A 22,361-nucleotide genomic window follows, 5' to 3' on the forward strand; every position below is an offset into this window, starting at 1 on the left:
AGGACATCTCGTCTGCCCAGCCCAATGGGCGCCGCGGTCCATCTCATGCCTGCTGGGTTCTGCAGCCACAGGCGGCTCCCCTCACAGAGGGGGAGGGTAGGGAAGGTTTGGAAAATAGGGTCAGAGGTGACCACCCTTTGTGAAAAAGTCCAGAAATGCACAGCCAACCAGACCAGCTGGTGGCTGCTGACCTCGCAACAGGAGGCCAAGGGACCCAGTTCCTCCCTGGATGGCAGGCAGCAATGCCCACCCCAGACAGGCCTGGGCCCGGGGCCAGGGTCAGTGGAACGTATCTGACCTGGACCGAAAACTGTGCCTTGTGAGGCCTGGGGTCGGGGGTGAGGCCTCTGGCACTGGGGAGGGTCCCAGAGGGTCAGGTTCTGAGGGGTAGGGAGGCAGCATGGAAGGTCTCAGGTCCAGGGGGGCGGCCCCCATCTCTGCTGTCCCCACAGTGGCCGGGCAGTGGACCTCAGCAAGTGTAGTATCCTGGAGGCTCGGTGGTGGTCTGGACACACAGGGAGAGATGCGTGATGGCCTCAGCTGGGGACAAGGAGGGCCTGGGGGCCAAGCTGAGACTGTTGGGTGGCCTGAGGGACACAGCCTGGCCTGTAGCAGACTCATCATGTGCCGCAGCTCCCGGCTAAGCTGAGACACTTCCTGATTGAGGCGGGAGATCTGTTGGAAACACATCAAGCTGTTTCACAAGTGCCACAATAACCAAGCGCACCCCCCTCTACAGTTTACAAAGCTCTTTCATAACCACTCTCGACTCAGGGCCACCCTGGGAAGAAGGCAGGGCAAGGGTTATTTTTGTCTAGATGTAAATACCCCAGTCTCTTTCCAAAAAGGATTTGGGGCAGCAGATATTGCTATTAACCACCCCCTTTTACGAGATACAGAAAAATGTGGTCATAGAGGCCACACAACTGTGAAGTGACAGTGACAGCCTTACTTCAGACAATCCCATCATACACTCCTAAGTGTCTATATTAGTGGTTTTCAAACGTTAGTGAGTACAGAATCAACTGAGAAACTTTTCAAAATGCAGATTTCTGGGCCCCACCCTAGATATTCCAAATTGAGTGAAAGGCCCAGAAATCTGCATTTTAATAGGTTCTCTGGTAGTTCTGATAGACACTCAAGTTTGGGAAACACTGGCTTAGAAGAATTGGGGGATGCATGGGGCAGTGAGCTGAGAAGCGGGATTTGCCCTTGATCTCGCAGAACAAGGGCTGGCCCCACCCCAGCCCCAGGGCCCGCCCCAGCCCTCTGGGATGCCCGATGTTTATCAGAACAGAAGAAAGGCGGACTCCCAGAGGCTGGGCCTGCTCCCTCTGTGATGACAATTCTGAGATCCCTTGGGGAGAAGGTGAAGGCGGCACCTGGCATACATGATCTGGGCTCTTCCTGGCCGGGATTCAGACATCTGGGTCCAGGTCCCCTGGGTCTGAGGACCTCTCAGCTTCCCTGTCCTCTGCCCCCCACATCTGCTTAGCCCTCATTTCCCAGGGCTGGGGTAAGGGAAAAGGACTTGAGCATCAAGACTTCGTATGGGCGGGCAGGGTCCCCGGCAGGAGAGACTCCCATAGTGGTGGAGAGGGAAGAGGTCCTCTTTTCAGGCGGGAAAGCCTGAGCCAGTTGGTGGGGGGGCGGGCAGGAGAAGCAACTGTCACTGAGGATCTGTGATGTGCCAGGGCCTGGACCTGGCATATATGCACTCCCATTTCATCCTCAGGACTCTGGGAAAAATACAATATTATTCTCCCCATTTTTAGATGAGGAAACTAAAGTTCAGAGCGGTCGTGGGACCTGCCCAGGGTCACCCAGCTATGGTGAATATTTGAATTCAGGACTCTGGCTCCAGAACCTGAAATGCTCTTATATCAGGCATTTCTCTGATCCCAGGATGATAGTCTCCAAGATTGGAGGGGAGGAGCCAGGCCAACCCACCTCCTGGTTCAGCCTGCAGACCTTCTCCTTCACCTCCTCAGCCTCAGTGGCCGTTTCCCAGCTGGGCCTGGTCCCTGAAGGCAGAATAGGGTGAGCGGATGCAGGTGAGTTCACGGAGCATGAACACCTGAGCCTGTTACTTGGGCGGGACCCCTCCTGTCGCTGGGTAGGCAGAGAGCAAGGGGAGAGAAAGCTCTGGGGTCAGGGAGATGAGAAACCCAAACTCCTTAGGCTGCTTTTGAGGCCCTATAGCTCCCCCAGCCTCATCCTCTACACCCCCCAGATCTGGGTACGAAGCTTCTCTTTGGAACCTGAACACAACATCCCTTTGCCTTTCAACAGCTGTCCTGCTCCACCCTTCAAAATCCTACCTACCCTTTAAAAAGCAACCCAAGTGTCCTCTCCTCTAGGAGGGAGAGTTAGGGGCATCTTCCTCTCCTACCACAGAGTCCTGTTCTTGTCTCAGTCGTGGTATTTAGCACCCAGTTCTGGGATTGTTTCATCTGTGTACACAGGTGTCTCCCCTGCCAGCTTGATGTGGGCCAGGCCTGGCTTATCTCAGTATCCCCAGAGGGCCTGCTCCAGCCCAGGTGCCGCACCTGGTGCATGGTAGGTTCCTGCTACATGTGGGACAGCTGGATGAATGGGTAACTGAGTTGAAAGCTGGTCCTTACCTGTAGGGGGGGCCTGTGAGCGGGGCCTTGGGGGCTCAGGCCTCCTGCTGAAGCGGAATGTAGAGGCCTCAGCTGTGCAGCCAGAATCCTCAATGCCATCCACTATCCTGGGGACAGGGCAAGTACTCATCAGCACCATCGGGAGGGGCCAGGGCCAGAGCAGGGCTGGCAGGGGCTGAGTGGGAGCAGCAGTGCCAGGGGTGGGGGCCAGGGTGGGAGCAGTGGCCAAAATGGGATGAGGTTGCAAGCTGCGGCTGGAAGGGTGGGGTGGGCAAATGGGGCAGAGACAGGAAGGACCACTGTTTGGAACCCTAGGGAGAGAGCCCAAAGAAGGTTCAGGAAGCCAGTAATGGCATGGGGAAGGCAGGAGAGGCTGGTGTCTCACCGGGGACTGAGGTCCGGAGGTCCAAAGGTTCCCAGTGGGGGAATGAGAAGCTGTGGGGGCTTCCAGACAGCAGAACACCTGGGGGGGCCGTGAGGGGAGGGGCTGTGGCCCTGGCCAGCCAGGGCAGGGGAAGGGGATGGGGATAAGGAAGGAGAGGAGACCAGGGCTGAGAATGGGGGCAGCTCCTCGCCCAAAAGGCTGACCAGGGAACCCCGAGGCCGTGCCGGGCTGAGGTTGGGCAGCAGGAGGGGCCGGCGCGGCCTGGGACCACCCCCAGGCTCCGTGCCACCCTCGGCCTCTGTGATGGATGGCAGCGTCTTGTCTGAGGAGGAGCCAAGGCTTTCTGAGCGGGGCTGTGGGCAGAGGGGGCAGCTGATGTCGCAGGACAGTGAACAACAGGCCCCTTCGCTAAGCAGCAGCCTTCGCCCCATCCCCTTCCCCTTCTCCCTGCAGCAGAGGAGCCCAGGAGAGGTCCGCCCCCCACCCTCTGTGCAACTCAGCCCGCTCAGGAACGGGGTGTTACCTGGGAGAGGCGAGGGGATCGGGAAAAGCGGCCAAGGCCCTGTGGGGACATAGTGGGGTTCAAGCCGATGCCCACCTCCCCACTGCCCTGGGGCAGCCCCTCGTCCCACTCCACAGTGTTATGGGGTTTAGAATAGGAGCCCTTCTGTGGAACTGACCAGACACCCCAACTCCAACTCAGAGGCACACTAAGTAGCAAAGGGAGATTGAAAGGCAGCAAAAGACACAGGCCCGGAGTGTAGCATACAGGCCTGGCCCAGAGCCTAAAGCAAAGTGGGCTCAGGAAACATTTGGTGAGTGGAGAAGAGGAAGTCCCAGGGGACAATGCCCAGTCCAGAGAGGACTTGAAGGAGGAGCACAGAAGAGGCACTGTTTCCAAAGGGAGGGTCCTGAAGAGTCTGGAGTGAGGCTGGGGCGTGGTCACAGGAGGTAGGTCAGTAGAGTTGGATGTGGAGGGTGGTGAGAGATGGGCCATGGGGCTGGGTGATGGCCAGTGGAGTAGGGTCAGGGAATTAAACATGTCAGGGGCATTGGAGGAGGGCGCCTGGGTTGAGGATGACATTTTCAGGGTGGAGGGACATGCATGAGCCTCTCCGGCCAAGGGAGGTCTGCTTTGAAGGAAGGGACCTTGGAAGGGGTGGAGGCGATAGGGGGTCTACGTACACTGGTGTCAGAGCCCTGGCGCAGGTTGAAGGTGAGGTCCCGGGGCAGGCCGGCCCGGAAGGCAGCCCCATACTCAGGATAGAGCCTCAGGACCTCAGCCAGCCCTTGGCTGCTCAGCTGCTGCAGGCCACAGTAGGTCAGTGCTTTCACATCAGCGCTGGTCTTCAGCACGCAGCTTGGGCCTGTCCCCGACCCAGGCTCCTGCCCCGGCTCAGGGATGTCTGCCCCAATCAGGTCCCCCTTCCCTGTGGGGAAGGGATGGGCACAGTCAGCTGGGGCAGTGGGACCAATAGGATATTAGGGGGAGGTGGCCAGTGGATTTGAGAGGTGGTCAGTGTGTTTGGAGGGTGGTTGAGGTGGGACAATCAATGGGATTGGTGGAAATAATCAATAGAGTTGGGAAAGTGTCAGTAGAGGATGCCACTGGCAAGGTTGGGAGACAGTCAGTGGAGGATCAATTGGATGATCAATAAGCAATCACCGGAGGGGTCAGCTAAAGGGTAAAGGTCAATGGAGTTTACAGTCATTGGAAAAGGATCGACTGAGTTGGGGGACAGTCACTGGGGAAGGGCTCCTGGGTTGAGGGATGGCCAAGGGGATTAGGGAAGAGTCGGAGGGGAAGGTCAAAGGGGGATGGTGGTTGGTGAAGGAACCCAGAAAGCGTACTCCTTGGCAGGAATTCCAGGTACCCACAAGGGATGTGCTGTTCCCTAGACTCCTGGCCATTCCCAAGACCTCTGGGGAGGGTTCCGGGGTAGGTGGTGGGTGGTGGTGGGGTCCTCACCCAGGATGGCCAGCACCATGTTGTCTCGGAGCACCTCAAGTGAGCCGGAGCAGACATAGTAGTGCGCCTGCAGGGCGTCCCCACGGCGCAGCAGGTACTCGCCCGGAGCGCAAAATGAGGTCTTGATGTGCAGCGAGAGGGCCCGCAGGCAGCCCCTGCTTGCTGCTCCGAACAGTGGCAGCTGCAGGATCTCCCGATTCAGGTGCATAGCAATGTCAGCTCTCAGCTCGTCTGGGAAGTCACGCAGTAACTGCATAAGGGGCATAGGTCACTCTGGCCATCCCCTTGCAGCTACTACTTGGGTCTAAAAATGTGCTGAGCTGTCTTCAAGGAGGGAGCCCCAACTTGCCTTCTGCTTTTTTTTTTTTTTTTTTTTTTTGAGATAAAGTCTCATTCTTTTGCCTGGGCTAGAGTGCCATGGCGTCAGCCTAGCTCACAGCAACCTCAAACTCCTGGGCTCAAGCAATCCTCCTGCCTCAGCCTCCCGAGTAGCTGGGACTACAGGCATGCGCCACCATGCCCGGCTAATTTTTCTATATATATGTTTAGCTGTCCAGATAATTTCTTTCTATTTTTAGTAGAGACGGGGTCTTGCTCTTGCTCAGGCTGGTCTCGAACTCCTGAGCTCAAATAATCCGCCCGCCTCGGCCTCCCAGAGTGCTGGGATTACAGGCATGAGCCACCATGCCTGGCCTTGCCTTCTGCTTTGAAGTCACCCATTCCGGACCTTCAGGGTGGCTTCCATGTGTCTAACCTTAATTTTGATTGCTATGTGGACCTCCCAACTCACTGCCACAGCTACACACACTGGTCACTCATGCATGTCCTGGTTACTCAACCCCACACATTCAAGAGCCATCCCTGGAGGGTCAACCTTCAACAAGGAGTCAGGAGACTAGGAGTCAGCTCTGCTCTTAGATCCCTGTGGCCCTTGGGCAATCCAGTTCCACTCTCTGGGCCTCAGCACCCCCGTCTGCAAAACGCAGAGTTGTACTAGGTCTTGAGCATCACCAATGACCTCTTAGGGCCAAACTGAATGTTCACGTCTCCATCCTGATATAATGGAGCCCCTCGGCCACTCTGGCTTGTTGACCTCTCCCTCTTGTCCTGCCTGGGCTCCTCTGAGGGACTCCCTCCCTGTCCTCCTCCCATCGCTCTGACTGCTCAGTCCGCACTTCCTCCCCAGGCCCCTCTTCCTCAGCCTACCCTCTCTTCTTCTCAATTTCCACACTGCCTCTGCATCATGGCAACCAGCCCTCTGACTCCCCAATGCCCGGGCACCCCAAGCCCTAACTCTGGGTCCAGGCCTGATTTCCAAATACCTACCGGCCAACCTCTACCTGGACCTCCCCTACCCTCTTCATGGCCCAACCCCTGACTCCCACCTTCGTCCCTAAGCCCAATCTTCCCCCTGGAATGCCTCCATCCCACCTCCTTGCCCGAGCCAGAAACCGGGAGTCACTCTGAGCTCCTCCCGGCAACCAGCCGGAGATCACCAAGTCCCATGGCTCCCACCCCCAGAAATACCTCAGCAATCCCAGATCCCGCCACCCTCCAGCCTAAACATTTTGTGGGATAGAATATAAATCCCAGGCCATCCAAGAGCTGGGCCTCCCTCCTTCCTCACCAGCATTTACTCCATTCCTGAAGGCTCACTGAACCACTTTCAGTTCCCTGAACTCCCTCTGCTCTTTTGGGGCACCACTTCTGGGCTTGTGTTCCCATTGTTCTTTCTGCCTGGAATGGCCTCCCAGTAGCTGGCGGATTTCCTTCTCATTCTTCGTGATGTTCCCTCTATTGTGTCACCCTCCGTGACTTCTCCCGCCCAGGCACGAGCAGGGGCCTCCTACACCCACATCCCTCCTTCTCAGCCCTATGCACTGCCCAGCTCTTTGGTTGTCGCCTGCCTCCCTCACCATTCTGGGGTCTGAGGGCCAGGGCTGAGTGTGATCATCTCTAAGCTCCCTGTGTCCAGCACTGAGGCTGGCCCAAAGCAGGTGCTCAGGAAATGTCGGCTGAAGAGAGAACTGTATTAGCGGAGGCCTGAGCTCCCTTTCAGATCCCATATTCGAGTGCAAAGAAAAAGGGATTTGGGTGGGCATGTGCCCTTGTGCATAGCATGTCATCGCCCTGGGCCCCGTGTGCCTCCATTCCAAACCCGAGAGGCGGCAACCCTTTCCCCCCTGCACTGCCATGCAGTGGGCCAGTGCTGGCTGGGGACCCTGCACACTACCTCGTTGGCGTCGATGCCGCTGTTGACAGCCCATGTGGTCTGGAAGTACTCAAGCATGCGCTGCTTGAGCGGTCGTGGCAGGCGGTGCACACGGATGAAGTCCTTGAGGTCCTTCATGCGGCTGTGGTAGAGCGAGCGGCGCGAGTACATGCGCTGGATGATGGCCGTCACGTTCCCGAACACCACGGCGTGCATCAGCGCTGCAGCAGTGGCAACGGACAGCCGGTCAGGGGCGGCCACCCCTCCAGCCGCCTCCCCTGCTCCCAAACCCACCCTGTCCTGGACGGGTCTCTGGGTTCCTGGAGAGGGGCAGGAGAGCTAGTGGAATGTCTGGACTTGGGTAGACACCTTGCCCTCTCTGTGCCTCAGTTTCCCCATGCTCACACTGGGCTTCACAGAGGCCCCCTGGGGCGTGGCGAGTCTGGCCTCACCGCCTATGAGCATAGTGCAGATGGAGAAGATCTTCTCAGCGTCGGTGTTGGCGCACACGTTGCCGAAGCCCACGCTGGTGAGGCTGCTCAGCGTGAAGTAGAGCGCAGCGATGTAGGCGCTGCGCCGCGACGGGCCGCCTGCAGAGCCGTTGACGTAGGGCACCTCCAGCCGCTTGCCCAGCTCGTGCAGCCAGCCTGCGGAGTGGAGGCACGGAGGAAGCCCTGGCGCGAGCGGTGGAGAACCGGGATTCCCCAAGCTGCCTGCGCTTGACCTTGGGCCAGTATTTACACGGTCTGCACGGGTTGGCACAGGAAAGGTTTGGAGCAGCCTGTGCCTGTGCCTCCCACCATGAACTGGTTTCAGTTGCAGTCCAAGGCCACCAACTCCCTACACTGTTGACTGCTCAGGGGTCCCTTAAACTCTGTAATATTTTATTGTGCACCTCCTATGTCCAAGGTGCTGGGACTTGACCAAGCTAGATACTCTCTCTGCCCTGGTGGAACTTAAAATCTGGAGGGGAGAGTGACATGAAATAAATCGTTACAGGTGGGAGGTGAGTTACTAAAAGGACAATACTGTATAGGGTGTGTTAGGAATCCTAACAGGTTAGGGAGAGCCAACACAGTTGGCAGTAGGGGGGTGTGAGGGATGGTTCCTGGGGGGATCCCTTAGGACAGGGCATGTGGGTTGAGACTGCAAGGAACAGAAAAGTCACCTAGGTGAAAAGAGGAGAGACAAAAGAGGGAGGGTTCCAGAGAGGAAAACAGCATGTTCAAGGCCTAATGTGAGAAAGCAGTACATCCTTGGTCCAGGAGGGAGGCCAGTGTGGTTGCATCACAGGGAGCCTGGGAGAAAGGGAAGCAGGTGGGGACAGAGAGGGTGCAAGGCTGCCCAGGGTGGGCACTGAGAGTGGACTTCATTTGGAGGGCAGTGGGGAGCCACTGAAGGAGTCCAGGCAAGGGTGTGGCAGGTCAGCGCTGATTCTTGGAAGACCAATTTGGCTGTGGTGAGGAGGGGGTTGTGTGGGGATGAGAAGGGGGCAGGGAGGTCAGTAGGAGGCTACTGCATGGGGCCGGGTGAGAGAGGGAGGTGGGTAGACAAGGAAGGAGCAGAGCGATGGGGAGAAGAGGCCAGACCAAGGGATAGCCAAGCGGTGGTATTGACATGGTGGGCTAGGAGTTGGGTGAAGGAGAGGGAGGTGTCAGGAATGATGCCCAGGATCTGACATGCCTTTCAGGGGGACACTGAGGGCCTGGGGCTGTCTCCTGGCCAGTGGCCATTAAGCCTAGAGAAGGAGGGCTTGATGGGGGCAGAGAAGGGACAGGCCAGACTCTTCCTGGGCTTTGCACATGCTGCTCCCTCTGCCTAAAACATACCCCTCAGGGGAGCGGAGAGGGGCCGCCGTCTCCACGGCTGTGTCGCGCCTCCCCACCGCTCCCCTTTAAAAAAAAAACAAAAACAAAAACATACCCCTCTGCCATCAGTGCTTCCTACACTGTATTTTGATCACCTATTACTGGTCTGGTTCCCTTGCTAGGCTGTGAGTTCCCCTCAAAGGCAGAGCCCTTGTCTGCAAATCAATATTTCCACGCCTGATCCAGCAAGCACTCAGTGCATGTTTGTAGGGTGAATGGAAGAATGCGGGATGGTGGGTGTGGGTGCTGGTGGAGGCATCAGCTTGGGGGCAGAACAGGTGGACAGATGGTCAGTGACAGTCTGGGGTCAGTGGCTCACCAATGTCCCAGAGCAGCGGGTCATTGGCCTCCATCTCCCGGCGCCCGATGACATACCAGATGCAGGCCATCCAGTGGGCAAGGAGCGCAAAGACCGACATGAGCAGCGTGAGCACCACAGCACTGCACTGCGAGTACCGCTCCAGCTTCTGCAGCAGCCGCAGCAGCCGCAGCAGGCGCACCGTCTTCAGCAGGTGCACCAGCGAGGTCTGCGGAGTGTGGCGGGGGCGCGGGTGTCAGCAGGCACGGCTCCTCGGAGCCCTCACACCCTGTCCCCTCCCAGGGCCTTCCCACCAGACACCCTGGAGCCAGGGGAGGCTGCAGCAGGAAAAACATCCCTGCTGTCCTGAGAAAGTGGCCAGAAAATCCAGCAGGGAGAGAATAATAATAAAATGAATAGCAGCTAACACTTAATATTTCCTAATTGCATCGGCACTGTGCTAAGCGTTTGTAATCCTCACTAAAAAATTTCAAAAAAAAAAAAAAAACCACTTATGCCTTTAGTCCAATTATCACTGTAGTTCCCAATTTGCAGATGAATAAACAAAGGCTCAGAGAGGCCAGTGACTTGCTCAAGGTCACATACCAAGGAAATGATGGAGTCACCCATCTGGGACTCAAGGTGGGTATGTCTGGGCTGCCTGACGCCAAAATCCATTTTGTGCTATGCTGCCTCTAAGCACTGTGGGATGGCGGAGGAGCCAGTCCTGGTCAGAGCCAGGATGATCTCTGCAGAGCGCCTGCTCAAAGCCTTCGTGTGCTAGGCACAATCAGCTGTGGGCAGGAGCTGGTTGTCAGAGATGACAGTCAGCAATGGTAACGGGGACTGCCCTGGAGACACGGGGATGCATGGTGGAGTCAGGCCAGGCAAGAAGCTTGAGGACTGGGGAAGGTCTAGGGCCCCTTCCCCTTGTGGATCAGCTGCAGACGAGAGAGTCACAGGGAAGAGCTGAGATCAGGAGAAGAGGGACTGAGGGAGCCTGGGCTGCACTAGGGGACAATGGAGCTAATGGCACCTAGTAAGGGTCTTGTAAACATTTACTAATATCACTGCCACTACTATCTTAATTGTGATTTATTAATACTTCAACTAGCCCTTCCAATCTTGGAGATGAGGAGGGAGCAGGTGGGGGCTTGTCTTCTGGGTGGGGACAGCTTGGCTGCTAGGAGTGGAGGGTCCTGGGCAATGCCCAGGGAACTTGGTGTGAAGGCCCCTCACTGTCCCTTCCGGGGCCTCCGGGAGCATCCCCTGCACCCCTGGCCCTATGCTGCTCCTGAACCACCTCGTGCAATTATCTCTAATTTCAGGTGAAGAGCTGGGAAGGAGGTGGCTCTGATTTCCACGTGGATCCTCTCCAGGGTTTAACGCCTGCCCCCAGCTCCCAGAGCTCCCGGCTGCAAACTTGAGTCCTTCAGAGATTCCCCAGTCAGCTACCCTGGGCCCCATTCCCTTGGGCACCCTCCTCTCATTCTCGTGGACTAGAACGTCCCAGGCCTGCCTCTGTCTAGTCTGCAGCTCTGCCAGTGCCTACTCATCCTGTCTCTGTCCGCACCTCTCTGCCCCCCTGTGTCACTCCTCACCTCACCTTAAGCCAGACCATCCACTCAGGTACCCTGGCTACCTGGGAAGCAGGGTGGTATGTCTCAAAGAATACTAGAACAGGAGTCTGGAGATCTGGTTCTAATTGCCTGCCTGCCACTGCTAGCTGTGACTTTGAGCAAGTCACTTAACCTCTCTGAGCCCTTTCACCTACCTCTGGAAAAGAAGGATAAGAGAATCTGCCCTGAAGGGGTAGTGGGAGGCCCCATGTGATGATGTGTGTGAAAGAATGGAGTGAACTGCAGAGGCCTCCAAAGGTACCAGAGGGGGGACTGCCTGAGAGGAGACGCAGGGGCCTCTCTGCAGCTCTCCGTCTCCCCAGCTGATACTGCCTGGTGGGCACAGAGGGGTGGGTGCACTCCTGGGGAGGGGCAGGGAGCTCTGCTAGGAATGGCTGGAGCCTTAGGGCAGACGTACACACACGCACGTGTGTGGGAACTTGCACACACGTGTGCACAGCTAGGAGCGGAGGCCCACAGCCCGTTGGCGGCTAGTTAAATCCGGCTGCGTGTAGGTGGTTTCCTGCTATAGCTGGGTGCAGCAGGGAGAGCACACAAGGAAACTGCTCCCCACTTCCCCACCCAACAGCCGAGGGGGTCTGGGGACACAGGGCAGGACTGCCTCACCCTGGACTTTAGAAGACCTGCCATCTGCCAGCTGGGTCCACAACTTGCCGCTCAGGGCACCTCCAGGCAGTCCCCAGGTAGCTGGGAGGACACAGGTGCTGGCATTCTGGGCTTCCAAATCCACCCCACAGCCTCTACCTCCTTGTCTTGCCTTACTATGCTCCCCCCCAAATGCTCTCGCTCCTCTTCTCCTGCCAGCCGGTTCCTACTCACCCTTTAAGGTCTAGCTCTGCTCCCACCTCCCGCAGGAACTCTTCCCAGACCACTCCAGCCTCTGCCCGGCTGAGGTGCTTTTCCCTCCCAGGTGCTGGCTAGATTTCAGCTTGTCTTTATGCATGCTCAGCTTCCAGCCTTGAACTCCAAGGTCAGCCCAGCCCCCATGCAGCAATACGTGGGCCCCATCCTCTACCCCCGCCGATCACCTCTTCTGTCCCTGATGTCCCCTCCAGTATTCCTGTCCCGCCACCAGTTTAGTTGCTTAGAGTCTGAATCTATGTTCCCTTTCCCCACAGTGACCAGGCCCCGCACAGTGCTCTGCAGACAGCTAAATGCTCATCAGTTGTTTGTTAAATAAAAATGTGAAAAGTACCACTCATTGGCATCAGACCAATGCCGCCTTGGTAGCCATAGTTAGCTTTTCATTTGTCTCAGCTTCCCTCAAAGACTGTGAGCTGAGCTCCCCGGGAGCGCAGACCCTCTCGGATTCTCCCAGTACCTAGCACAGGGCTGTGCCCATGCAGGTGCCTGATAACTATTTACAGATGGATTCATGGGAAGGACTGCATCTGGGTTTGGGGTCGGGGCCCTAATGGGAGAGGCTGGGCTGAAGTTGGGAGGCTAGGCGGCATGGCAGGATGGGGGTCACTTACCACGGTGATGTTGAAGACATAAAGCAGGTCAAAGGGCAGAGCGGCAATAAGGTCGACAAAGAACCAGGTGGCCAGGTAGTGGAGGCCAATGGAACGAGGAGCAGAGATCACCTGGCCGGACTGGGACACATAGGTGGTGCGGAAGTTCAGGATGATATCTGGGGGTGCAAGAAGCCATTACTAGGGGGCCAAGGAACTGGGAAAGCTGGGAACAAGCCTTGGAGAGCCAGAATGGAGGGGGAGCAGGAATGGAGAGGACAGCTTGGACTTCTGGTCCTTAGGAAGGAGAGGTCACAAGGCTGAAGGCTGCAGGGGCCAGGGGCCAGGGGCCAGGTCACATGGGCCTCCAGGACTTAAAAGACCGAGAAAGGGATGGGCTCTGAATGCCAAGGTCCTGCAGGCCCAGGATGGAGTGAGGCTTGGCCCAGTGGGTCCCCCCCAGCCCACCCACCAGGGTGGGTGAGGCAGAGGGTCTGACCCAGGATGAAGAGCATCTCCACGGCGATGTCGCTGACAAGGGTGTGTCTGGAAGTGATGGGAGAGTCGTCATCACCCGAGAAGCAGACATTGTAGGGGACGGTGACCGCAACGTAGAAGGTGGCGAGGAGGATGAGGCCATCCCAGATGGCCTTGGGGACGCTGTAGTGCAGGAGGAGACAGCGGGCGCCCCCCACGGAGGCCACCTTGTACTCCGGCACTGATGGCTTTGGCTCAAACACATTCTAAGGAGAGAGGGGTGCTGGTTGGGGACACTTCGGAGATAGAGAGCCAAGGCTAGGGGGAGGCAGAGGCAGGGACAGGGGAAGGTGGGCACTGCAAGGGCAACCATGGGAGGAGATAGAAGGCGCAGGAGCGGGTTCAGAGATTGGCACTGACATTCCTTCCTCCTGCCGATCTACCGCCCAGGCCCCCTTTTGAACCAATCATGTTTTGTGGTGGGTATGTATACGGCTTGGCTCTCACCCTATTTGAGAAGGAGATTATGACAGACCAGGCACAGCTGCACACCCGTAACTTGAGGGGTCACTAACTTTTCCCTCAGGTTCCTCCTGGTCAATGGGGGCTTTCTCCCCAGGACCACAGCAGCTTGTGATTTCACCCGCCCATTACTTAACCCTATCACCCAGGGGTGGGTGATGTAATTGCTGCTAGAGCCCCATCCTGTGACATCATCAGAGCAATGTCCATCACCTAAGGAAGCAAGGGAGGCAGGAATGGAAGGAGGTAGGTGGGGGACACAGAGTGGAGCAGAGAGTGGTACATGGGAAATGGGTGGACAGAGGAACAAGCCCATGGATGGAAACAAGACAGGGAAACGGAGAGACCAGCAGGGGTGCCTCAAAATCAAGGCTGGAGGACTTGGGAGAGGTTGGGATGGGACTGGGACTCACATTATTGGCCTTCATGCCTCCCTGGCCCCGGCGGCCAAAGTGGCTGGTCAGTCGGTGTAGGACAGTACGGCTCTGTCTTCTGGCAGACTGAAGTTTTGACCTGGCTCCTCTCCTGCCGACGGATTTTTCTGTTGGGAAAAAAGGTGTGGCGGTAAGTTAGGGTGTATCCCATGAGGCTGGGCAGGGGGAGATTTTGTGTGACCTTGGGCAAGGACTTCTGACCATTCATGCCCCCTGCCCAGACTTGCAGTTACCATGATTACTGTCCCCATGGCCTCCTTGGGGGCCAAGTCCTGAGCTTCCACTCTGAGTGATGTCCTTGAAGGAAAAGAGGAACAGTACGACCTCCCCCATCTCATTCTTGATGGGCAGCATGTCCAGGAGGCACCAAAAAGCCGAACCTGCAGGCGTGGAGAGAGGGAGGGAGGAGCGTGAGCAGGCCCATGGCCCGCCTATCTCCCCAATCCCCCTTGGTTGCTAGACACAAAGAGCTTGGCAAATGTTTAGAGCTGAAAGGAACCCTAGAGATTCTGTCAGCTGATGTCTTCATCTTTCAGACGGGGGAACTGAAGCCCAGAGAGGGTCAGAGATGCACTCAGTCACACAGGCAGCCTGTGACGGTGTGAGCACGAGCACCCAGATGTCTACTGCGCCCAGGGCACAACGGGTAAGGCCCAGGGACTGGGCAGGGCTACAGGGCAGGTCCCGGCCCTCACCATCCTTGCGGTAGAAGCAGATTTCAGCCCGGTGCTCTTGGTGGCCCTCCAGGGCTTTGTGTAGTCGCTGCAGGGCTGGCTCACTGGTCTCTGGACCGTAGAGGAAACGGCAGCTGCAGGTTTTCTGCATGACCTCAGTGCGACCGTAGCCTGTGAGCTCGCAGAAGCCGTCAGAGCAGTAGACAATGGGAAAGCCCCGTGGGCCCTGTGCGTTGGCCAGCAGGAAGTTGCTGTCTGTGGGAAGAAGAGTTCAAGGTCAGCACAAGGCCAGGAGTGGAGAAACAGCTCCCAGGTGGGCAGCACCTCCCCTAATGTAGTCAGAGGTCACAGAGCCAGAAGCTTCCCATGCTTCCATGTGGTTTTTAATCCCCCTTTGGGATATTCTGAAATGGGAGTAAGAAGAGATAGAGCAAAGGGACAAGGACTCAGTAGTGGCCTAGAACTGAAGCAGGGACTACTTGGGGGTTGGAGAAGGAACCCCACGAGCTTATGCAATCCATCTCCCTGCCTTCAAGCTAGTGAGCTGCCAGTGTAGAAGGTAGCATAGCATGGTGAGTAGGAGGCTGGGCTCCTGCACCCCTCCCCTGCCACTTACTGACTGTGTGTGTCCTTGGGCAAGTTAATTATCTCTTCTGTGCCTCAGCTTCCTTATCTGCAAAATGGGGCATAGTAGACCTTCCTCACATGGTTGTTGTGAGAGTTACATGAGTTAACTTGGAGAGAACAAGTCCTGGCACCTGGTAAGAGCTACCCTCAGGAGGTGAAATGATTCCCCAAATCGCTTGGCTTTCAAAGCTGCCATCTTGTCGTCCCATTGCAGAGTGAGCAGGGCAAAGATTCTGGTGCTATCACACCCATTTTACTGACAGGAAACCAAAAGGCAGAGATATCCAAACTCACAAATCTCCTTAGTGAGGGGGGAAGACAGTAATGAGTAGTGTCTTCCTTCGCTGCCTTCCAGGAAAGGTTCACTTTTTAGCATTCCTTTAGCTATTTTCAGGGGGTCTGTCCCCAGTGCTCAAAGTCTGACATATTGAGGGTGTAGCTCCAGCCACCCCCAGCCACCCCCAGCAGCAGAACCTGAGCTGGCTCCCTCCAGCTCCAGTGGGTGGGAGGCCACAGGGGGGCTCCTGTGGGCCATTCAGGGACAAAGTCTCAGCTAAGGGATGGGGCCTGAGACACAACCAGTCCTGGGGCGCTAAGAGGGGTGACTGTCTGGGGGCTGATGGGGACACTGAAGGTGCCTGGGAGGCGCTGGGCTCTGGGCACAGCCTCCTTCTTCTATCCCAGGGCCTGTTGCCCCGGTGATGGGCGCTATGGAAACAAGGGAGGTGTGGGGGGTGGGGGGGAGGCGGGTAGAGCCCCGTGGCTCGGTTTCCGCCCTCGAGTACCGCTCCCCCACCCTCTAGATCCTGGCCAGGGTTCCCAGGGGAGGCAGGTTCCAGTGTAGGAAGAGGGAATGGCGGGAGAAGAGGCGGGGAAGGAGTGATGCGGCTGTCCAAGGTGCTGAACCTGGAACCCAAGCTGGAGTGGGCGAGCAGGAAGTTCCTTCCGTCGCACGGACAGCCCCCCTCCTCCTGCCTCACCCACTTCAGACACAGACGCCCCACGATTTGGGGGCGTGTGACCTTAATCCAAGCTGGGTCCTGCCGAGTCTGATCTTCTCTCCTTTTTTATGGAGGAAGTGGGGGCTGGAGTCGTCTGGGAGTGGACCCCAGAACGCCCAGCTACTTCGTCCGTCCCACTTCCATGTCTCCAATACCCCGAACACACCCCCAGCGCCGCGCTGCCCGGGAGTGGGCGGCTCCCAAGGCCCCTCCTCTGTTTTGCTGCACAAAGAGCCTCTCCTGCCTCGAGTCACACCCCCTAACCTCAGCTCCCCCTACACCCGGCCCCCCGTGCTCTTGCCCCTTTCCCCTCCTCCCCTCGCAGGGCGCTCCCCGCTCTGTTCCTTCACAAGAAGCGGCTTCGGGAATTCCTAGACCCTCAACTCCATCCTCTCTCCTCGCCGGGGGTCTCACCACATCAGGAGACCCGAGCCGGCCCCCAAGGATACTTGGTCTTCAGCTGGAGCCCCCGGCCCCAACCTCCGCCCCACTCACGCGTGCCGTCAAAGCGGGTGGCGATGGTGTCCAGGAAGGTGTTTTGCGGGGCCAGCAACCCCTTCATGACCGGCATGGCCCTGGGGCGTGGGTTCGAGGCACGGCGCCCGGGAGCGTTCAGCGCGGCCGGGCCGGAGGGGGCGCGCTGCCGGCGGGGCCGGGGCGCCCCATGCGCCCGCCTGCCTCCTCCTCTCCTTCTCGCCGCCGCTGCCGCAGCCTCCTCTCCTTTCCGAACCCTGCAGCTCTCGGCTCCGCTCAGCACCGCCTGGGTTCCCCCCCTCACCTCCCCACAGGCCAGGTTCTTCCCCTCGGGCTCGGCCCGCACCCGCCACGTGGCCTCGCACGGGGAGGGGCCGCTAGCGACACCCGCAAACCCCTGGGCGGCCCTCCTCCCAGAGGGGAGCGGCCCACGCGTGTCTCTCGGGGAGAAAATTCGGGACACGCCCACCGGGAGGGGGAGGCCTGAAGTGGTGGGGCGGGGCTTGAACGTCAGACACGCCCTCTTTCCTGTTGGTCACTCCCCCACACGTGGTTCCCTGGCTGCTCCTTGTGGCTCCACCTGGTGGGTTTTCCCGCGTGCGGCCCACGCTGGGGCTGGTGTCTGGTTCACAGTGCCGCCTGCTGGAGTTGGGCTATTTCGCGGCACCCCTAGCCTTGTTGCTCCAGTGAGACTGCAGGGGTTAAAAGGCTAGTTTTGCTGGTGGAGAATCCACGACAGGAAGACTTGGAACCCCAACTCCTAAAAAGCACCACTAACTCTCGCCTTCTGCCTCAGTTTGCCCAGGGCATCTTGGCGAACTCTGCCTCTGAGCACAGTGGGGTGGAATGAAGAGAGCTCTGGAGTCCACCAGGTAGAGTCCCGGCTCTGGACACTAATTGTGTGACAACCTCTCTAAGCCTCACTTTCCTCATCTGTAAAATAGAGCTAATAATTCTTACCTCATGCAGTTACTGTGAGAATTTAATAGCATAATGCATGTCGTTGGCACAAAATAAGTGTCTTGGAGGGCAATGGCCTCCCTGTTTTCCTTTTTCCTACCATGTTGGTTTAATCTTCTCTGCTGCCCTTCAAGTGGAAGAAAGGTTGGAGGCTCTGGAGGCAAGTTTGGGACTGAGATAGTTTTGAGGTGGCAGAGTCATGGTTTGCAAATCTCCATGGACATAGAGGTGAACTTTAATCTCTGTCTTCTCCAAGATGGAACCAGTGCAGCAGGAAGAGGGACCCAGGTGAGACTAGACACAGGACTTTCTCACTACCTATGAAGAAAATTATTGAGGCAGCTAAATGTGGTGGCAGAGAGTAGCTGCTTCCTGGGACAAACCAGCTAAAGCCAGTGAGAGTGGGCGAAGAGGGTAGGCTAAATGGTCCCCACCCTCACTCCCAGGGCCTAAGCTGGGCATTATCTGGGATGTTAGATCAATAAAAAGTGCCACATCTTTCTGTGTCTCTACCTTTGGATGTTATATTAGTTTCCTAGGGCTGCCATAACAAAGTACCACAGCCAGCATGGTGGCTCAAGCCTGTAATCCAGGCTTGGGAGGCCAAGGTGGGAGGATCACTTGAGGCCTGGACAACATAGCAAGACCTCGTCTCTAAAAAAAAAAAAAATTAGCCAGGCATGGTGGAGTGCACCTGTAGTCCTAGCTACTTAGGAGGCTGAGGCAGGAGGATCGCTATGATCCCACCACTGCACTCTAGCTGGGGCAACAGAGTGAGACCCTGCCTCGAAAAAAAAACAAAAAAACAAAAGAACCCCACAAACGGGTGGCTCAAACAACAGAAATCAATTGTCTCACAATTCTGGATGCCAAAAGTTCAACCAAGATCAAGGTGAAGGCAGGGTTGGTTCCTTCTGAAGGCCGTGAGGGAGAATCTGTCATATGCCTCTCTCGGAGCTTATATTTGGTGTTCCTTGGCATGTAGAAGCATCACCCCAATCTCTACCTTCATGTTCACATGGGTTCTCCCTGAGTGCATTTGTGTCTTAATTCTATCTTTTATAAGGACTCCAGTCATAGTGTATTAGAGGCTCATCTACTCTAGTATGACCTCATCTTAACTAATTACATCTGCAAGGACCCTATTTCCAAATAAGGTCACATTCTGAAGTGCCAGGAGTTAGGACTTCAACATATGAATTTTGGGGGAACGGAATTCACAATAACAGGTGTCTACGGCTAGAGGTGCAGAAAAAATCTTGCTCTACCCTTACTTTAGAACTTCCCATGACTCTGTTAGCTACAGAATAAAGTGCAAAGCCCGATGATGTGTAAGGGCCTTCACAATCCTGGCTGCACGAACTTAACCGCCTCCCTTCCGGAGCCGCACCGCTCCCCACACCCTGCACCCTACGCCGCAGCCACTCTGGACGATTCATTCTTGAAGCTCATATTCCCTGCCTTTTCGGCAGGCAGGCCTGACTCCCACGGCTACCCAGCCGGATCCCGCTCCTCCGCGAAGCCTTCCTTGCTCCCCTGCCCCTTCCGTGTTACAGAATGACTAATAGAGCATCGTCGGACGCATTTATCCCTCATCCTCCCCTCCAAGCATGCACATGTGAGGTTCACTCTGCACCCCAAGGCTGTGCACTGTAGCTGCCCAACCAAGAGCGTTCCAGCGGTGCACAGGCTGAGGCTGGCGCCCCAGAGCCGGGCTCCCAGAGCCTCGGTCTTTATGGCTCTCAAGACGCTCTCCCGCCACCTGGAGGGCCGGACGCGATCACGCAGGAACAGAGACCAGCCACACGAACGGAGACTCGCCTTTATTGCCGTTTTGCTGGGGGCTGATGCCGGGTGGGCAGAGGGGAGAAGGCAGGGCCAGGACAGGGCCCGAAGAACGGCTCAGACCCCAGACAGTCCCTCAGGCGCGACGGAGGTGGCGGCCGCGGAAGGACAACGGCGCCCGGGACAGGGGCGCAGCGCTGGCTCTGCGCCTGCGCGGCGGCCCATGGTCAGGATGCCGGCGGCGTGGTTGCCGCTGGCCTGCAGGAGGCGCTGCAGCCGGCCCTGGAGGCCCGGGGGCCCGGGTCGCCGCTTGCCAAGCGTGAGGATGCCTGCCGCGTGATTGCCCGCGCCGTGCAGCAGCTCGTAGAGGCGGCAGGAGCACGTCTTCTGGCGACAGCAGTCGGGCAGGGGCTGCGCGGCCGCGCCCGGCGACAGCAGCGCGGGCGGCAGGAGTAGCAGCAGCAGCAGTAGCGTCACGGCGGCCCAGGAGACCTAGGGAGGCGGAGACAGGGCTCTGAGGGTCCCTGCACCTAGGACCTGCCAGCGGGCTCCGTGCCCCCTCTGCGCCTGCGCGCCTTCCTGGCCGCCGTGTTCCTTCCTCTGCGCCCTTGCTGATATCTGCCTCCTTTACCTGCTCGTCCTTCAAGACCCAGCAGAGCATCTCCTCCAGGAAGATGCCATTTGAGACCCCCTGGGCAGAATGAATCTCTCTCTCTTCTGGATACCCTTAGTCCATTGTACCCCCAGCAGAGCACTTACCACTCCACCTGCAAACAGGCGTGTCTGACTCTGTCTGTACCAGAAGTTGTAAACCCAGAAAACAGAGACCCCTATTGAGTACCTCCCAGTCCCCATCCACAGCAGGCAAACACGTGGAAATTGGGGACCGACAGGACTGCCAGCTGTTGTCTCATCTGCCTGCTCCTTTGCAGGGGTAACTGAACTCCATGGCTTTGGACCTGTCTCCTACCCTCTTAGGGGGCACAGCTTCCTCCCCTAAACACTGGGTATTAATTCCTACTATGCACGGCTGCTGGGAGGAGGAAATGAGATGACAGGTGCAAACATAGTACCTGACATAGTAATGTTCAATAACCATGAGCTCTTAGGAGAAGAGGGCACAGCCCAATGTTAGCCAAGGCAGACTTTTGGCTTCGGGTGTGGCCAGTCTCCTGCCTCAGAGCACACGCGGGCAAAGACTAAGAGCAGACACCTCTGGCCTTTCTTCTAGCCCTCTAAGCAAGCACTCTCTTTGCCTCCCTGGCGTGAGTCACCCCTTGGTCCCTGGGCCTTTACCTTTGTGGAAGGAAGCTTCATAGTGTCTGGAACGCAGGGTGGGGTAGCCAGGAAAGGAGGTGTCTGCGGTGGTCCAGATAGCCAGGAACCTTGAGGCCGTCTACTGTGACCCACTACCAGGGGCCTGGGGTTTATAGTGCTCTGAGGTGGCGGGGAAGAGACAGGCACTTGCGTCCACTCCGGGGCCAGACAAAGGCAAGTCTAAGATTAGCCTTGTGCAGGGGGGCCGTCTCCAGGCCAGGCCCAAGGAATGGCCGCTGAGGCGTTCAGAGGCTGGGGTTGGATGACTATGCCCCTGGTCCCCGCTTGTCTGTCTGCCTGCTCCCTGGAGATGGGCCGGTCTCCGGGCACTAATGAGGCCACCTTGCACCCAGGAATCCAAGAGCACAAAAGAGGCCTCGGCTGGGGCGCTGGCCTGGGACAATATGGAGGGAGGGCAGCTGCTAATTAGGAACAGGAAAAGAGATGGTAGTGAGACCCACTAGCCACATTGTGTGTGTGGTTGGGGGAAGGACAGACACTCAGCAGGTCTCGCCTCCTGTCCTTTTTGCTGCCCCCGGGGTCTGCCAGGCTCTGGGGCCTTCTTCCTCTATTGAAAAGGTTACCTAGCTGCCCCTCCTCTTCCCACCTGTCTCCTTCCCTTCTGCCCCTTCCACCAAGATGGAAAACCTTGAAAGCCCAGCCTGGACAGTGAGAGGAAAGGAAGCCCAAACCAAACCCAGTTTCTGCCAGAAGCTGGTGGAAAGCTTCTACCTCCCCAGCTTTCTCCCTGGGTCAGGTTGCCTGGAGGGGAGAGATGTAGGTATGTTACAGCAAGTGTTACAGCGGGTGGTCCCAAGGACAAACCAGGCCTCACAGGGAGAGTTGGAGAATCAAGGTTTATTTGCTGGCAGGCTCAGAGGCGTCTCGTCACCAAATTCTGAGCCCCGTCTACCCAATTTTGCCTACATTTGTTAAGTTGGGGTGGTCCGAGGGGTGGGGTCTCAGGTGACTAATGCCTGCCAGGTAATAGGTTAGTTGATGGGCCAGGTGATAGGTTTGTATTATGCTGATTCGGGTCTTCCGTGAGGGGTGGGGGTCTCTGGTGGCTGCTATGCCAAGTTATAGATGGGGATTTTCCTTATCAGTTAGTCCCACTCCACCAACAGGGAGTGGGCCACCGTGATGTGAGGGACACATGTCATCTCCAGGCCTGTTTATTGAGCTCCTGCTCTGTGCCAGGCCTGGCGCTGGGCGTGGGAGCAACTGTGCACAGGACCTGGCCCATTTCCCAGGAGCTCCTAAGTCCAGGTGGGAGGCAGTTTGGGCGTAAGGATTGTTCGGTGAGGGAAAGGACTATTGCAGACCTCAGCAAAGTTGAGCCAATCACTGCTGCCTGGGGCGGGGCAGGGGGGCCACAGTAGACGGGGCAGGGGGGACTCTAAGGCCGTGCATGAGAAGTAGATTTCTATCAGGTAAGGGTGGGGGAGAAGGCATTTCACAGAAGGAACAACTTGAGCAAAGGCCTGGCCGTGACAGAGCATAGCTCAGTTGGGATGGAGGGTGTGGGGTCCTCATAGCCCAGGCCTTTTCCCCAGCAAGGCCAGAGAGGCGGCTGGACAAGTAAGTGGGGGCCAGGGTCACAGGGTCTTATAGGCCAAGCTGATTGGTCTTAATCCTGT

The 22,361-nt window shown here is 57.3% G+C and overlaps 2 protein-coding genes across 2 annotated transcripts; both read right to left on the reverse strand.

Annotated features, from left to right (window-relative positions):
* Positions 1-279: 279 nt before the first annotated feature.
* Positions 280-16,756, reverse strand: KCNH4 (potassium voltage-gated channel subfamily H member 4). The gene is made up of 16 exons (XM_069481444.1): positions 16,681-16,756; positions 14,579-14,812; positions 14,117-14,263; positions 13,863-13,990; positions 12,950-13,193; positions 12,472-12,629; positions 9,378-9,585; positions 7,643-7,837; positions 7,212-7,411; positions 4,979-5,228; positions 4,195-4,439; positions 3,533-3,571; positions 3,010-3,362; positions 2,625-2,731; positions 1,951-2,024; positions 280-675 (listed from the first exon to the last, which is right to left on the reverse strand). The coding sequence occupies exons 1-16, from the start codon at positions 16,754-16,756 to the stop codon at positions 280-282; spliced, it is 3,054 nt and encodes a 1,017-aa protein (XP_069337545.1).
* A 2,671-nt stretch (positions 16,757-19,427) lies between these two features.
* Positions 19,428-20,808, reverse strand: HCRT (hypocretin neuropeptide precursor). The gene is made up of 2 exons (XM_069481448.1): positions 20,701-20,808; positions 19,428-19,896 (listed from the first exon to the last, which is right to left on the reverse strand). Exons 1-2 carry the CDS (start codon positions 20,719-20,721, stop codon positions 19,522-19,524), a joined length of 396 nt encoding a protein of 131 aa, XP_069337549.1. The 5' UTR covers positions 20,722-20,808; the 3' UTR covers positions 19,428-19,521.
* Between the last annotated feature and the right edge of the window lie 1,553 nt (positions 20,809-22,361).

The sequence above is a fragment of the Eulemur rufifrons genome, chromosome 9, assembly GCF_041146395.1.
Source record: "Eulemur rufifrons isolate Redbay chromosome 9, OSU_ERuf_1, whole genome shotgun sequence".
Taxonomy (NCBI): Eukaryota; Metazoa; Chordata; class Mammalia; order Primates; family Lemuridae; genus Eulemur; species Eulemur rufifrons.

Excerpts from the sequence above, each read along its gene's own strand:
- KCNH4 (XM_069481444.1), bottom strand. The coding sequence starts at position 16,756 with ATGCCGGTCATGAAGGGGTTGCTGGCCCCGCAAAACACCTTCCTGGAC. Across the intron at positions 13,991-14,116 it reads CCATGGGGACAGTAATCATG|AAAAATCCGTCGGCAGGAGA; the intron begins GTAACTGCAAGT and ends TTTTCCCAACAG. Across the intron at positions 5,229-7,211 it reads GCGGCATCGACGCCAACGAG|TTACTGCGTGACTTCCCAGA; the intron begins GTAGTGTGCAGG and ends CCCCTTATGCAG.
- HCRT (XM_069481448.1), bottom strand. The coding sequence starts at position 20,721 with ATGAAGCTTCCTTCCACAAAG. Across the intron at positions 19,897-20,700 it reads TGAAGCTTCCTTCCACAAAG|GTCTCCTGGGCCGCCGTGAC; the intron begins GTAAAGGCCCAG and ends CCGCCTCCCTAG.